The sequence below is a fragment of the Nyctereutes procyonoides genome, unplaced genomic scaffold (assembly GCF_905146905.1).
Source record: "Nyctereutes procyonoides isolate TBG_1078 unplaced genomic scaffold, NYPRO_anot_genome, whole genome shotgun sequence".
NCBI lineage: Eukaryota > Metazoa > Chordata > Mammalia > Carnivora > Canidae > Nyctereutes > Nyctereutes procyonoides.
Genome location: NW_026575146.1, coordinates 84,709,474 through 84,726,465, shown reverse-complemented (window position 1 = coordinate 84,726,465; position 16,992 = coordinate 84,709,474). Strand labels below are relative to the sequence as shown.

The following is a 16,992-nucleotide window of genomic DNA, read 5'->3' as shown; positions in this document are numbered from 1 at the left end:
AGGCCTGCCAGGGTGGCCACGGTGGGGAGCCAGGGCTGCAGGAGACCAGGGTCTGGCTCTCGGCTGTGGAGCCAGGAGACCCCTGGGACCCACCTCCTCATTCCGCCTGTCAGACATGGAGCCTTTCCAACAGGGAGACCCACACCGCAGACCCAATTCTATGCTCGAAGGTCACGCAAGCCTCTAGGTCTGTACCAGACAATCAGCTGGCTCAGCAAAGCAGGGAAAGACGAAAGGAAAACTTTTTTTTTAAGGACTTATTTATCTATTTTAGAAAGAGAGAGAGAGAATGTGCTTGCACGAGCAGGGTGGAGGGGGAGCGGGAGGAAGAGCATCTCCAGCAGACTCCCGGCTGAGCGCAGAGCCAGCCGCAGGACTGGATCTCACCACCCTGAGATCCTGACCTGGGCTGAAACCAGGAGTCAGACACTCAACCGAATGAGCCACCCAGGTGCCCCTCGAGGAGAACTTCTAACAGCAGCCTTGCAACCAGCAGCCAAAGCGCAGGACGTTACTCCCGTATTACTGAGGATTACATGCTGAGTAGCCAACTGCTGACAGCTGCTCCCTGACCAATCAGGTCCTGGGTTTTAAACCCTCCAGTCAAGTGCCATTTGGCTCCCCAGATGGTGGCTGTGGGGAAACATGGTGAGATCTGCTCAGACATTCACAGTGGTGAAAGTCTGGACAGTGGAGTCCCCAGAGCAGGGACAGGCCTCTCCTCCCACCGCCCTGGAGGATGTCCACCCTCCAGGACAGGCACTCCCTGACTTGACACAAGAGTCAGCTCGACATGCAAAGCAGCAGACAGAAGTGGAGATGCGCTCGGTGCCTCCCCCCCCCACCTGCAGACAGAAGTCCGGGGAGGCCCTACAGAGACCCTCCCCCAGCCCCCCGTCCGCACCCACATCCCACAGCGGAGCACCTCTGACCACAGGACCGGCGCTCCCAGAGCCAGCAGTCTGGGCCACAGGGAGGCTCAGAGGACAGCCCGCTCAAAACCACAGGCACTGCCCGGGCACCGGGGCCCCCAGCTATCTGTGGGATGTGCCACTAGCAGGAAGGGCTGAGGCGACAGTTCTGTGATCACCTCACAGGCAGGGAGGGTTCCAGGAGAATCCTGTTACCGAGACCAGACCTACACTCTCACCAGGAAACTCACCATAGCTGTACCAGTTACCAGGGCTTCGCAGTGAACCATACTGACATTCTGCACGTTCACGGACTCGGAAGGTCCAGGCACGGGACAGAGCCCAGGAGTGACAGCTTATCTCTGCTCCACGAGGTCTGGGACCTGAGGAGGAAGACTCGAGGGCTGGGGCTTGGGGTCACCCACTCTGGTGGGTGGTCTGGCTGTCAGCCGGTGTCCCATGAGCAAGAAGCAGGTGCAAACTAGTCCAGCCACATGATGACCCTGCCGCATTCAGGCAGCAAGGCAGCCACCAGGTCCTGACCGGGGTCAGGCTGGGAGGTGGGGGGTGGGGAGACTCCACCTCTCCACGGGGACTGGCCACAAATATTGCTGGGGCCATTTCTGGACATCACGACCTGTCTGTCCCTGGTGGCATCTTTACCACCTCATTTCAGGGTCACAAAGGCAACCATCCCCACAGTGACGAGCACTATGATGACAGCCCCGGTGATGCTTCACGAGCAGCCCTGTCACTGTCCCACAGATAAGGAATCAGAGGCCCCAGTAGTGACAAGACCCGCTCTGTGAAGAGGCCATGCCCCGCCACCAGGAAGCTTCCAGCAAGATTTACCTACGGGACCTGCACAGGACACACCATCACCCAGAACCTGATCCTCTTTAAAGCAGGGCAGTCGTCAGGATTCAACCAGGAATATGATAAAGGCTGACTATCCAGGCTACGGCAGGACGGGGAGGCAAGAACCCACCTTCCAAGAGCACCCGCGTCTTCAGGCCTGGACCTGCTGATCTAGCGGGAGGAGGGGTCCCAGAAGAAAGGACTGAGGAGGGCCTGCCCTGGGCCAGACCTGAGGCCAGTTTCTCTACAGGTAAAGAGCACTGTGGCAAAGCAGGCAGGGAGGTCCAGAGGACAGACGGACATCTGCGTGGGCTGGCCTCCCCTTCTGCACCTCCCTTCTTTGATTCCCCAGCCAGGGCTGGGCAGCGTGGAGCCTCTGGGGGCTCTCGCTGGGCCTGGCTCACCTTCCCAACGCGCTGCCCCCTCCCGGGGAAGAAGGCAGCACCACAGTCCAGCATCCACCCTAATCCAAGCACGGAGGCCAGTGGGGGCCTGCGCACTACAGCAGGGCCATCTGTCCCAGGGCCCCCGAGAGGGCCAGAGCCTAAGTGCCCAGCCATGCGCTCCAAGGGCCCCCTGGATCAGACATGCTCACTTCCCACCCTCCTTCCCCAGAGCCAAGAAGGAAAACATGCCACCAGGGACACACAGCCCACTTCTCTGCTGTCAGTCCTGCTTAAAGATGACTTCACGGCAAAACCGGAGGCCCCAGAGGGCCTCAAAGTGGAACTGTTCCCAACTTGTGGGCCCGATGCCCTTGCCCCAAGACGACAGAAGGGGTACCTGTCGGGCCAACAACGTGGCTGTGGAGTCGCACCAAAGGGCCAGTGGGGAGGGGGGTGAACGAAGCAGAGGAAGCCGGGGGGCCCTATGCTGGCCCTCTGCACACAGCAGCTCCCCGTAGCAGCCACGGGCCTGCCAGCCCACCTGGTAACGAGCGTTCAGGGACACCAGGCAGCAAGGGCCGCAGGTTAGACATTAGCCCAGAATTATCACTCTCTGGGCAGAAATGACGTGCTGACGTGGTGATGGGCATTTAGCGGGATCCCCTGCGGGCCTCAAGCACCCATGCGTAAGTACAGCTTCTACGTCTCAGCACCTCTGAGCCAGCAGGATGGCTCCCAAAGGGGCAGACACGGCCAAGGGCCCTGGAGCCGGTAGGAGCCGTGGACGGTGCGGAGGAGGCCTCCGAGCACAGCCCAGGCCCCCGTCCCACACTCCTCACTCAGCACCAGCCTGGAGCACGGAGCCACGGCCCGTCTCACAGGTGCCCACTGAGGCAGGGCCTCCATCTGAGCCAGAGACAGGCACACAGCAGGCATCCAGGACCGGCCTGTTAGGGATGGGGCGGGGAGAAGGGTCCCAGGCTGCCCTCTCTGACCTGAGCCAACTCCCATGACACCCAAGGTGGGGGCCACCTCCCGCTGACGCCACGCAGGAGTGACGGTCCACTGGGGCCAAAGCCTCTGGCATTTTAGCAAAGCTGGGAATCCAGAATTTCCCGATGAATACGTAGTACCTCCACACAAACACGACTACAGTCTGCGGCTGTGGCTCTGACGCCCCTTCCCCACCAAGGATACCAGGCTCTGGCCCTGAGCAGGCTGTCAATGGGCCCGGCCGCCGACACCTCCCCCGCCCCCCACTACTCCTTCCCTCCTTGCACCCGACCCCACAGTGGTCAGCAGGCAGTCACACGGCCTGGGCTGCTTCTTACTTTCCCATCCAGGTGGCATAGCTGGCAGGAAGCCTGGGCACAAACAGGGTCGACGTCCCGGTGCCGACATCGATGGTGCCGTAGCAGCCTGGATCGGTGACGCCGAACGCCCAGTGAAAGAAAGACTCCTGTGGTGGGAACAAGGACCTTGGTTACCCGGTCAGCAGTACCAAAACATGCAGTGTAAGGAGAGAGGTTGGGTGTCAGACCGAGCACCCCAGAGAGTCAGCCCCAGGCCCCCCAGCTCTGGGACACCGCCCCCCAAGCCTCACATAGTTCCCCACCTACCCACTCTGCCCCCCCCACCCCTGCGAGTGGTGGGCTGCCCATCACCCCCTCCTGGGATTGGGCATGGGGCAGCCTGGCTGGCTCCTCCCGCTCTGCTCTGAGCCTTCTCTGAGGATGCGCAGTGCATGCATGTGCCCGAGCCCTACCCACACCCCCTCTCTCTGGCCACACCCCGGGGCACACTAGGACACGGGTGCCCACACGCACCGTGGGCCCGGCACAGCCCTACCCGCGCCTCTCTGCTGCCCGCAAGCCCAAAGGTGGGCAAGATGCCACCCTGACTTAGACACCCAGGCCAGACACCTGCACGGAAATGGGTTCCTCCATGGGGGACTTCTTACTTCCTTCTCCCACCCCCAGGGCAGGTGATGACTTCAGTGTTTAGCAATAAACACTGCGCTCAGATAATGTTATAAAGGTATGAAGTGGAGGAGGATCTCTTCTAAAATTAACCTTGCATAACGGCAGTAAGGGAGCCAAAGGCTGAATTTAGGAGATCGGTTTTTAAACCCCAGAATACGTAAACCTCAGGAAGCATCAAGACTAGTCAGAAAAAACTTATGGAGACTCCACGTCTCTAGCAGCCAGGACTACAGGCTGGCAGCCGCAAGAACGTGGCACAAGGCAACTTTCCAGCGGGAGCCACTTTCAGCAAAAACGCTGCCGTTGCTCTGAGCAGCTGACAGCCGGGCTGTGTCCTGCGGGGCGGATGCAGGCCAGTGGGGAGGCCACATCGTGCCGCCTTCCACACTCACGTCCCCTTCATATTTCCCTGCCTCTTCCTGGCCTGGATGTCGGACAGCCATGTCCCCTAAGCTCTGCCTGCCCCCAGGGAGGTTCTGGGGTTCCCGGGGTGTCAGGCCCCAGCTCCAGGTATGGCAGGGAGGAGAAGAGAGCCCTATCCCTAGAGTCCAGAGATGGGATTCTAATTAGCCCCATCTCCCCCGCAGGCAAGTCATTTCCTCTGTGAGGCTCGGTTTCATCATCTGTAAAGTGGGTGCAATGCTGGGATCAGTGAGAGTGGGGCCAGCTCAGGGCCTCTCCAGCTCTCTGGGTGAGCCCCTCTGTTGAGTGTCTTTGCTCCTGTTCCTGGAAACTGAGTGATGTCAGCCATTCTCAGCCAAGGCCACCATATCTGGGCTGGCTTCCTGCAGCGAGGCCACCCTCCCTCCACACACGGGGTTCTAGAACCTCAAGGTGTCCCTAATCTACTTCCTAGGCCAGGACACAACCCAGCGAGGGTCGCAGAGTCAGCAATGGGCAAGCCACTCCTCCTACGCAGCACCCTGTCCCTGTGCCCCTTCCAGGCCCTCTGCAGCCCGCGTCTTCCCTGCTGTAGATGGAATCTGGCCCGAGAAGTCCCTCCCCATCTGCACCTGTGCCCAGCCCACCCTCTTCCCACTCCCTCCTGTGGACACCACCCACCCCCTTCCAGCCTGGAACACTCACCCCCAACTGCACTTGTCAGAATTCGCCCTGGCCTTCAGGGCCCACATCAAATACTGCCTCTTCCAGGAAGGCTTCTTGCCTGCTTGCCCCCCAGGAATGTCATTCTTCTGTATTCTGAACTAAGAGCTGAGACCGGCTGACACCAGCTCTGCCCCCACCCCCAGCTAGGAGGGCTCTAGCCCTCCAGAGTCTGGGCTCCCTGGGTGCGCAGGTCTTGGCCTGCCCTCAGAGAGCCTCTTCGGGGTCCCCTTGGGGGTAAAGCTACCCAAGGCCCACCAGGCCCGATGCTGGAGGGGAGCGGACAGCCCACAGGAGGCCTGGGGCACATGGGACGGTGCACAAAGCCTCCGGGGTGGGCTCACCTGGCGGAAGAGGACCCCGGTGTCGGTGCAGTAGCGCTGCGTGTCCTCCCCGCCCTGCAGCAGCACCACGGAGCCGGCCTGCACAGCCGGGTTCTTCCGCAGCCGCTCACACAGCCGCTGCCTGTTCAGGCCAAAGAGCGCCAGGGGCACCTTCAGGGTTTCGTTCCCCAGCCAAAATGAAGGTCTGCAAAGACATGAGCACACATGGCCACGCAGGCTTCTGTTAGCGCCCCCGAGGACATCCACCTCCCATGGTCCGAGGCGACCCCCGCCCAGCAGCACGGGGCAAGCTGGCCCAAACTCAACCTGCTTGACCCAGAACAGTCCCTCACTAGGCTGCCGAGGACCACGGGGCCTCCTCGACCACACTCCCCGCCGCTGCCCCTGAGCACTGGACCAGAGCAGGGATGAGGGAAAGCTGTGTGTGTTTAACCCTCAGGCAGGTGAGCCCCAGGAGAGCAGGCCTGCACAAGTTTGCAGATGGACCCATCCCTGCCCTCAAGGAGCTTACCGATCAAGCGAGAAGGATCTGTGATCGGGCCCAGACAACCCTGGATCCCTGCCCCCGTGCCTGCATGATGCCGTCTTCTCTGCAAGTCACAGACCCAGCAGCCCAGGGCCGGGACACCGACCCGAGCCCGACACGCATACACAGGACACCCAGTACCGGGCCCAAAGTGAGTCTGTGTCGAGGGGACCATGGTGAGATGGACTGGGCAGTGGCAGCCCCAGGGGTGCTGCCCTGGAGGACAGGCATCACCCCACCCACTCGCCGAAGCCCACCTGCCTCTGAACCTGCATCCCATGTCTAGTCCCACATTGCTCTGGCATCCAACCTCCCTCCCGGGATCACTCTTTGTATCCAACATACAGGAACCTCACCCTCATGATAAATAAAACACCTCCTTTGACTGGCACATGCCTCCAGCATGATTTTTCTCTTCCTTTTGCAGGAAATATCCTCTGCAGAGTTGCTCAAGAACCGCCCCCCCCCCGCCCTCTCTGGTGTCCCAGCTGCCCAAGCTCCCCACAATCCCGGCCTCGGGCCTCGGCCCACCCTTCCCCACACTGCAGCCCCTGCCAGGCCACAGTGACACCCCCCTCCCAATCCACACAGGGCTTCTCAGTCCTCACCCAGCCTCTGGGCACCCAGGACCCTGGGGGCCACTCTTCCACAGCCCCGACCACGCTCAGGCTCCCTCCCTATCTCCACCTCCAGCTGAGGGACCCGTATCTCCTGCCTGGACCTGGACACAACCACAGGGAACTCGTCAGGCTCTCTGGGTCCCAGCTTCCCCCACAGCCTCTTCTGCACCCAACCAGAGGGACCCGCTGCGATGCAAATCTGAGCAGACCCCCTCCCCTGCCCACCCCCCTCAGCTATCGAGAGCACTTGGAACAGAGCTACCAGGCACTGAGGGGCTCCAGCCCCCCACTTTGCCTACACGGGCATCCCAGCTCTTCCCCAAACACCAAGAGCACCCCGGTCGGTGCCCGCATGGCTGCTGTTCTCACTTTATCTAGGCCTCTGCAGAAATGGCTGCTCTTCCCAGAAGCTTCCTGATACTCCGTCCAAACCTTATCCCCTGCTCTCGTCGCCCCTCTCCAGAGCGCGCGGCACTGCGTGGCATCATTTACCTGCTCACGGTCCCTGGGGTAAGGTACAAGCTCCGGAGGGCAGGGACCTGCCTTCCTGAATCAGCAGCTAGATTAAACGGACAGAGGGAAGGTCCCTGCAAGTGCATGGGGTGCTAGGGAGGCTGAGGGGCCAGGCCCAGGGGGTGGAGGAGGAAGCAGGCCGGCCCCGGGCCGTGTGCCGGGGTTGGGGGTGGGGGCAGGTTGGCACCCAGGCCCAGGAGGGCAGGCACAGCCCAGGCAGGGCTGGTTCAAGAGAGAAGGCTCCGCCAGGGACCGCACCTGCCCAGCCATGGGCTCCTCAGAGGCGGGGACCCTCAAGCAGGTGACATCACCTGCACATCCTGGCTCCCAATGCCACCTTCTCAAGATGGTCTTCCCTGGCCTTCCTCCTTAAACTTGCAGCTCTCTCCCCTCCCTGTCCCCCAACTTAGCACTTGCACCTTCCCGATCCACCCCTGCTCTCTCCAGCCCCCCCCCCCCCCAGGACTCCACTACGCTCCAGGTGGAGTTAGCCACTGCGAGGCAGGTAGGAAGAGGGGAGAGGGAGGGCCGGGAAGCCATCCCCTGCTCCCTCCGTGGTGGGACCTGGAACCCAATGGCTGGTGGTCGCTCCCCTCAGGGGCCACAGCTCCCTACCCCTCCCTTCTCACAGCACTGCCTTGGCTGGCTTCTGGCCAGCTGCTGTCCTCTTCTCTCCCGGGCCCCCTTAACCTGCCCACGGCGCTGTAAACTGCACTAAACATTAAGCTGTCTCCATCACCTTTTTTTTTTTTAAGATTTTATTTATTTATTCATGAGACAGAGAGAGAGGCAGAGACACAGGCATGAAGCAGGCTCCATGCAGGGAGCCCGATGCGGGACCCGATCCCGGGACTCCAGGATCACACCCTGGGCCAAAGACAGACACTCGACCGCTGACCCACCAGGTGCCCCTCTTCATCGCCTCTTCCAGGGAGGCTGCCAGGTGTTCACTGGTGCTCACTGCGGAGGCCTGCCTCCACGCACAAGAATGTAAATCCCACAGGCACCACTCTGGGTCTGCTCTGGTCACTGCTGCCCCAGTGCCTAGCACTCTGCTTGGCAAACAGCAAACGCTCAAGAAATATCTGCTGAGGCCACAACTGTCAATGGTGGGCGGGGGGGGGGGTCATCCACACAGCTGTGCAGGTCAGAAATTGCCACATCAGCTCCAGAGCGGCAGGAAGCAGAACCCCTGGGCCCAGCCTGACCAGAGGGGTGGAGGGGTCATGCACACCCCACACAGGGTGACAGGACTAGAACTCCCCCGCCCCGTCCCTGGGCATCGGCTGCCACTCACCCTCCCAGAGCAGTTGTACAGGGTCCAGGACTTCCTCTAAGCTGGGCTGCTTCTCTGCTATGCTTGGCCGCAGGGACCAAAGGGCAGAGGTGCCAGCTCGTAAACATGCCTGCATCCCAGCTGGCCATGCAATCAGGAACTGAAAGTGCAGCCACCAGCAGCCCCACCGCCTCCCCCCACACTTTCCCCTCGCTCAGCAAAGCCTGAGGGGAGGGAGCCCCAACAAAGCACTATTGCAGGTGCAGATGCACGCAGACTCCACAGCACGACTGGCTGCAAATGCCCAGTTTCAGCCAGCACCCATCCCCCTCCCTGACCACTCCTCATCCCCCTCCCCGACCCTCTCTCCTTAAACACACCAGGTACCAGCTCCACCCGGCCTGCCACCATGCTCCCACCAGGAAGGCTTTCAGAGGGCTGGGCTTCCTCTTGTCCAGAACTTTCTGAGAGACCTGCATTCTTCAGGGCACCTAGACTGGGACCTTCTGGCCTAAGGGCCAGGCAGCCCAGCTCAAGGCAGGAAACGCTGAGAACCCCTGAAGTGAGTGTCAGCTGCTATAGTGAAGATAATCTGCAGGACTACGACCCAGGCCCCCGTGGGGCTCAGCCACAACAGAGAAGGGCCCTCCAGTGTCTGAGACACCAGGCAAGCCAATGAGCTGCAGTCACACATTACAGCTGGGCACCCCAAGACTTGAGGTTTACAGAGATGTGCCCTTTGATTTCTCCTGGCATAAACCAAACCCCCTGCGGGAAGATCGGGCCCAGAGCCAGGGCAGGTGACTTCCCACAAGCTCAGCAAAAGCAGCACCAATAAAACACCTCCACCCGCTTTCCACTGACGCTCTCACCTGACACCCAGAATTCAAAAGGCAAAAGCCAGGTCACGCCCAAATGCTGGTGCAAATAGGGCGATGGCCGAGGGAGATAGCAGGGGCTGGTGGGCCAGCAGACCGGCTCTGGGGCCCCAGAGAGACCCAGAAGAGAGGTTCCAGCCCCCACAGGGCCAGCCCAGGCCTGCCGACCGGCAGGGCCCAGAAAGCAGCCAGTGGCCAGGGGTGGGGCGGGGCGGGCTCAGGGGAAGGGGGATGCTGCTGCCCCTACAACCCATTCCTGTCACCTCAGAGCACGGAGCACCCCCCACTTGCCTTGTGGCCACCTGCAGGGCTCGCACCCAAGGCCCGTGGGGATCCACACATGGAATCGAGGGACTCCATCTACTCGCATGGGAAAAATGATACCTTTACTGCCTTTAACCTGTCATCCAAACTCGCATTTTCTTCAATTAATGTAAGCAACTAACCACAGCCCCATCAGCGATGTATGAATCTGTCACCACCAACAATCACAGGTGTTTTCCTCTCACATTACTGATGTCACGGTATCTCAGAATGTCACTCTCGTTCATCACTGCTTCAAACTTAAGGTGGCGACTAGGCCCGCTGCTTTTATTGGTTCCTGTGTTAACAAAGAAGCATCTATTACTGTGCCGTAAATCTATTAACGTTTTGATAACTGTATTTTAACACAACTGGTTTTCCTCGTAGTCCTGTGTGTTTGATCTTAAGCACTGAAAAACACAGAGTTGAGAAGGGGGCACAGGCCTCACCCTGTGTGCGGCACAGACAAGGATGAGGTCCCTGCACTAGAATGTGATGCCGCTTCTAGATGGGGCCATGCTGCTAACCTCCGGGCAAGAGGGGCCAGCCAGGGACCTCCTGCTTTCCTCACCATCGGCCTCCAGCTTGGGCTGGGCACCGAGCCCACAAGCCGGCTGTCAGCAAGGGCAACCCGCTCACCTGGCTGGAAGGGTCGGGGGGGGGGTGTGCTAAGCCCATGTGGAAACCCAGGGAGAGAGAGCTGTGTGGAGTCGGGACCAGGCCAGAGAGGGCAAAGGGGCACTCAGCAGCCAGCCCCCTCCCACAGACCCACCCTTACCCACCCGCCAGGGTCAGCCTGACACCTCTTCCCCAGGAGCACAAGGTTCACATCAGGGTGGGGACAGGCTTGGATCCAGAACGCGACTCTTCAGGGTACTTTCTCTCCCAAAGAATGCTGACTTGGGTGTGACCTATGACCCAACAGGCTCACACCCAGGGCAGCTTACCTGCTTTCCCTTTCTGGCAAAGGCCCCCTGGGCGGCGGCACCCCAGGAGCCACTCAGTTTAAAAAATCAAAGTTGTTTCTTCATTCTACTCAGAATTCTGTCCCCCTCCCACCCACATCTCCTCTCCTCAATCACTGAGAGCCTCCTTGCAAAGCAGGACGGCACACTGGACCAATTTAGAGTAAAATCCCCCGTTTTATTAAGCACCAGGTCACCCAGCACCAATCACAGGGTGGCCATATGGCCCCTGGGCTCCAAGGAGGCCAGCAGAGGCAGGAAGGGAAGCAACATCTTAACCACAAGTGGCAGGTGTGAGGACATGGAAAAGCATCCTGACAGTGCAAAAAAAAAAAAAAAAAAAAAAATTCTCTGGAGTTCTCAGCGGGAAGCTATCAGAGGTCAGGGGGGCGCGTGGGCGGCCAGGAAAGGTTTCTAGGAGGAGGGATCATCATCTAAGCTGGGCCCGCAAGTATGTGAAAGCTACATCAGGGGCCAAGAGCCCTCCAGGGCCCCAGGTGAAGTGGGCACAGCAAGGAAGAGAAAGGGAAAAGCCACGTGCGGGAGCAGACCATGGCTCAAGAGAAGGTAGGGGTCCCTCCCACCGAGTGCCATGGGATGAGGGGTGGAAGGGTGACGGAGGACTTTGGAGCAGGCCCTCTGGGGGCTATGGGACCCTCCATCTCATACTTGAAGTTCCTGCCCAAGCTGGCAGGGCAGAGCAGGATCAACCCTGACACACTCCCCAGGGGAGCGTCTCGTTGCATCTGGAGTTTCTCGCTGAATCTGAGATGCTGGTTTAGTATTTCTTCCACTGCTTCCCCAATCACCTGGAGCAACTCCAGTCACCTGAGACTCTCACAGCCTCCCCTGGCCCAGGCTCTGGAAGGACGCTACAGGCAACCAAATCTGACTCCCAGGGGAGCCCATGGCCATGATGCGATGGCAGAGTGCCTCACTGTGCCTGTGATCTGTCCCCCTGCGTGCAGATGGCACAGAGTTTTGCTGGAAACACACTAAAAAACTCCTCCCCTTCAAGAAGCTGCTAGGGTTTGCCCCCAGATTCAAAGTGTCCAGCAGGGCAGTTTGGGATGGCTCTTGCCAAGGAGGCCTTGTCAAGCTCTGGAAGCTACCTGCACTTCCGATACTGTCCCCTCCAAAAACTCTGTCATTCTGTCATCCCTTTGCCCCTGCCCGCACCCCACCCCCTTGGCCCAGAAGATCAGCTTTGCTGTAAGAGCGCTCCTTCCAGGATTTGGCCAGTTCCAGGATCACCCTCATCCAAACAAGGAGCCTGGTTCCTCTGTGCCTTCAGGAGAGCAGCAGGCCTCGGGCCAGCATAGAGTCCGGAACCCAAACGCAGCCCCTGGAACTGCCTGTGACTACCTGGCTGGTCCAGACATAAAGACAACAGACCCACATCCGGGCAGTGACCTACACTACTGCTCACTCTGCTCTTTCAGACAGGATCATAGGTGGGCTTCAGGGATCCGACCCCGGGTTCCTTTACATGCATCTGGGACCTTGCATGCACAGTTCTCTGTCTGAGGGGCCTCCAAGTCATCCAGGGATTGAAGCCTACCCACACCCTCCCCTGAGCTCAGAACCCAGGCCCCTCCACAGCACACACCAAGACCAGAGGTAGACAGGTGGATGACAGGGTGCCGCGTGTCCATCTGCCCCAGTGGCCTGTGAATACCTAAGGGTAAGCCCAGTACTGCCCCTGGAACACAGCCGGTGTTCACTACGTGTTTGATCTGTAGGTCTTCAGCTCTCCCAACGCTGGGGCCCACTTGAGGGGCCATTTTCTGTTGCCATTCTCCCCCATCTCCCAAAAAAAAGAGATGCAGTCAGTCCCCTAGCTCCACCGTTCTGATCTCAGTGCCCAGCCTGGCACCTGGGGCAGTGTCCCGTCTCTACCACTTCCTCTCCTAGCCCCCAGCACCACCAGGCCCATATGCCATACCCATTACTGGGCCTCCCCTTGAACTCACACCCAACCCAGGGGAGCAACTGTCTAAAGAGCACATCTGATTAGATTAAATCCCCTGGATGGCTCCAACCCCTCAGGACAAAGTCTGAGGAAGCCAACCGAGACACCACACCCTCCAGCACAAGGATGGATGCACCCTACTCTGCCCCGGCCTCAACCTTTGTCACTCACCCTTCGCTCAGGTATTCCCTCCTCTGGGACACTCTCCCCAAAGCTTCCATGAGCCCATCTGTCCACGTTTCCTCCCACCAGGCCCACTCACCCACCCATCCTTTCAAGCAGAATTCAGGAAGCACCTACTGTGTGCAAGGCACCTAATCAGTGAGGCCCTGGAGAGAACCAGAGAAAGGCCCTGACCTGACAGTCTGGATGAGAAGATGAGAAACAAGATAAATGTACTACATAGTCCATCAGGAGGTGATAAGGGCTGCAAATCCTCCAGTAGGTGCTGCGGGAAGGGAAGGCTTCTCGGAGGGGACGTCTGGGCCCTGAAAGGAGCAGGGAAGTGCCCGGCTGGGGTGGGGATGCGGGGGTGGGGATGCCAGGGTGGGGATTCCGAGTGCTCCTCAGACGCCACCCGAGTGCTTGGCCCAGGCACCCGGCCTGAGCACCCAGGGCACTCCAGCCAGGGCACCCCGCGCACCTGACCCGGGCACCCCAGGTACCCGGCCTGGGTACCCGCGCACCCCGCCCCAGGCACCCGGACCGGGCACCCTGCGCACCCCGCCCCGGGCACCCCAGGTACCCAGCCCGGGCACCCCACGCACCCCGCCCCGGCACCCCGCGCACCCCGCCCCGGGCACCCCGCACACCCTGGCCCAGGCACCCCAGGTACCCAGCCCGGGCACCCCGCGCACCCCGCCCCGGGCACCCTGCGCACCCCGCCTCGGGCACCCCACGCACCCCGCCCCGGGCACCCCGACCGGGCACCCGCACACCCTGGCCCAGGCACCCCAGGTACCCAGCCCGGGCACCCCGCGCACCCCGCCCCGGGCACCCCGCACACCCCGGCCCGGGCACCCCGACCGGGCACCCCGCACACCCCGACCGGGCACCCCGCACACCCCGGCCCGGGCACCCCAGGTACCCAGCCCGGGCACCCCGCGCACCCCGCCCCGGGCACCCTGCGCACCCCGGCCCAGGCACCCCGACCGGGCACCCCGCGCACCCCGCCCCGGGGAACCCCGCGCACCCCGCCCCGGGCACCCCGCCCCGGGCACTCCAGGCACCCCGGCCCGGACACCCCGGGCACCCCGACCCGCGCACCCCGCGCACCCCGGCAACGCCGCCTTCCCATCTGACGGTCGTGGCCGCCAACGCGCCAGCGGCCCCGAGCCCGCACCTCGGCCACACGGCGGGGCCGCTCCGCGCGCGGGTGGGGCCTGAGCGCCGGCGCGGCCCCGAGGACCACCGGGCAGCGGAGACGGGAGCTCAGCGGCCCCAGGCTCGGAGCCCGCAGCCCGCCGCCCCGCGCTCCGACGCCCACACAGCGCGAGCAGCCGGGCCGCGGCGGCGGCGGCGGCGGCGGGGACTGTCACCGGGAAGCCCGGGCCCCCTGTCCGCGCCGCCCGCCGACGGCCGGGCACAGGAGCCGCACTCACCCGGCGGACGCCGCCATGTTCGCCCCGCGCCGGCGTCACGTGAAGTGCGGCGTCAGCTGAGCCCCGCGGGGTCCTGCTGCGGGGGGCGGGGCCTGGGCGGGGCCTGGGCGGGGCCTGGGCGGGGCCTGGGCGGGGCCTGGGCGGGGCCTGGGCGGGCCGGTGTCTTGCCCCGCCCCCTCCCCGTCCAGCTCCGCGAGACCCGGGGAGCCCCTACCTTGCGGGCGAGGGGCGGGGGGTGCAGAGGCCTTTCCCGGGGAGGAGGGAGTGTCCTCGGGCGCCGGATACCTCATCTCAGCGCAGCACCCCCCAACCTGGGGGGAGGGGACTACCCGGGGCAGAGAGCCTTTGACCCAACCTAGGGGCGGGGCAGAGGTGACAGCTGTAGCTGGAAAAGAGAAAGGACTTGAGCAAAGGCCAGGGCTGTTGGAGTAACCAAAAAAAGTTCAGTGTCCACCAAAGGGCACGGTGTGGGAGTGAGAGGTAAGGCCTCAGAGGTAAGCAAGGGTCAGATCCCGCAGGCCCTGCCGTATGTGGCTGGGAAGTTAGCTCCGGTAGGACCTTTCTGAGCTCCCTCAACTGCATGATGGAGAAGGACCCATGCGGAGGGTGGGGTGGCCAGGGAGGAGGGCTGGAGAGAAGTGTCACATGGAGGGCACAGTTCAGGAGGGAGACGCTACCAGAGCGCATCCCCCTCTGCTCTGCTGGGCACTGCCGTTGGGTGCAAGGTCCCCCAAAGAGATGGAGGAAAGGGTGTCCGGGAGGGACATGGGAAGCAGATGTTCCAAGGGAGCAACCTAGGCTGTTGTAGAATAATAGTAACCCTCACAACTACTGCCCGCAGGTACAGAGCACTTACTGTGACCCTACCCCTTGCGAATGTTAGTGCAGCGAATCTTCAGGACAGCTCTGTGCTGTAGGCTCTGTCCTTTTTTTTTTTTTTTAAATTTTTATTTATTTATGATAGTCACACAGAGAGAGAGAGAGAGGCAGAGACATAGACAGAGGGAGAAGCAGGCTCCATGCACCGGGAACCCGATGTGGGATTCGATCCCGGGTCTCCAGGATCGCGCCCTGGGCCAAAGGCAGGCGCTAAACCGCTGCGCCACCCAGGGTTCCCTGTAGGCTCTGTCCTTAATGCCATTTTACAGATGGGAAAACTGAGCCCTCGAGAGGTAAGTCACCTGGGCCCACACAGGAGCCAAGCTTGTGCAGTTGCACCCCTGACTAGCTACCCACTCTGGCTCTGTGAAGGAAAGGGGCCCAGGACTGGGGTGGGGATGCCCCTGGGGTCCTGGGCCACATGAGGGTGTGCATATGTGTGAGGACAGGAGGTAAGGCCTAGCTCATGCCCGTGGGAGTCCTGACCCCCAGGCCCCAGCTATCTCGAAGCTGCAAGTAACTTCTGGTTGAAGGGCCTACGTTTGGAGGTACCTTTTGTTTCTTTGTCAAAGACAAGGGTGTGGGTGACCATGGCCAGGCTAGGGGGGCACCAGAGGCTATGAGATGGACAAACAGCTACGATGTGTTCCCACAAAGCTGGGAAGACAGCCAGCGCCTTAAGCAGGGGGAGGAAACAAGCCAGACCATAAGCAGAGTGGGTGACACAGCATGGCCGCTTTGAATCCCAGCACCGTGCCCGGTTTCTCATCTGTCAGGTGAGATCTGAGGGTCCCACCTCATGGGGCTGCTGTAGGGTTTCGTGAGCAAACATCGAGGCGCCTTCAGCCCGGGGCACAGCCAAAAGAGGTCAAAGCCATGAGGACGACAGTGGCACCTCCACACAGCCCGTTGTCGTCCCCCCCCCCCGACTCAGTTAAGGCAGAGGAGAGTTGATGGAAGAGGGGGTCCCCATCTGTGATCCCCCTTCCCACTACACATACAGCAGCTCTCAGGGGTCTCTGTCCTCCAGGTAGGACACGGGGGGGTAGACCTCCTGTCAGCCCCCTTGCTGGTTTCCAAAGAGAAGGGCAGAGGTATAAGGCTCTATACTTCACCACCTGGGATTGGGGCCACTGAAAACTGGGGTCCCCCCATTGAGCAGTTGCTCTACCTTGGGCTAAAGAAATTCAATTCCCTAAAAAGAGACGCTCTTTAAAAATAACCAAGGGTGAGCAGAATGAGCATTTCATGTTCCTTTGTGGAAGGAAAACTTGCCCCTGAGCTAATTAAAGCCCCTCCACCATTTCTTTTGACGTCAAATATGTCAAAATTAAGCCGACTGGCAGCTCAGAGTGTTTATTAATGTGAAAAAGGAGCAATTATCCTAAACATCCACAAAGTAATACAGGGGAGCTCCCTGGGGTGGGAGCAGTAATAGGGAGGCCCTGCCCCCGACTCGTGTGCACGCAGGCCCGTCTGGACCCTGCCGGCGTTGCAGGAGCCTGGCACAGAGGGCTGCCCGCCACCACTCGCCCCTCCCCATCAGAGGCCCCCGCGGGGCTCTCCCCCACTCCCACGTCCACCCCTCACCGTCTGAGCTCTGGCAGGGCTGGTCCGCACCCCCACCCTTCCTCATCGGGAGCTGGGGCTCCAGGAGACGCCGCCCTGGGAGTGGGAGAAGATTGCGTAGTTACTCATGCAGGGCAGATCCGGACGCTGCTGGGAGCCAGGAGGCAATTGGAGAAAGATTGATTTTAGAGAGTTGGAGCAGGAGTGTGTAAATCAGCGAGAGAGCACCAGGCACTGCACTCGGGCCTTAAGCGATGTCACCTCCGAGGTCACAGGCCTCTGACTGAAACAGCCTCCCGTCACCG

The 16,992-nt window shown here is 61.1% G+C and overlaps 1 protein-coding gene across 1 annotated transcript in view; it reads right to left on the bottom strand.

The window, feature by feature from the left end:
• Positions 1-14,315, bottom strand: part of PEPD (peptidase D) — a 109,296-nt gene extending 94,981 nt beyond the window's left edge. Inside the window, exons 1-3 of the mRNA XM_055309803.1 lie at positions 14,240-14,315; positions 5,586-5,769; positions 3,487-3,614 (exon numbers count right to left, since the gene is read on the bottom strand). Of these exons, the coding sequence (XP_055165778.1) occupies positions 3,487-3,614; positions 5,586-5,769; positions 14,240-14,256 (329 nt within the window). The 5' untranslated portion in view covers positions 14,257-14,315. The remainder of the gene's footprint in view (positions 1-3,486; positions 3,615-5,585; positions 5,770-14,239) is intronic.
• Positions 14,316-16,992: the final 2,677 nt, after the last annotated feature.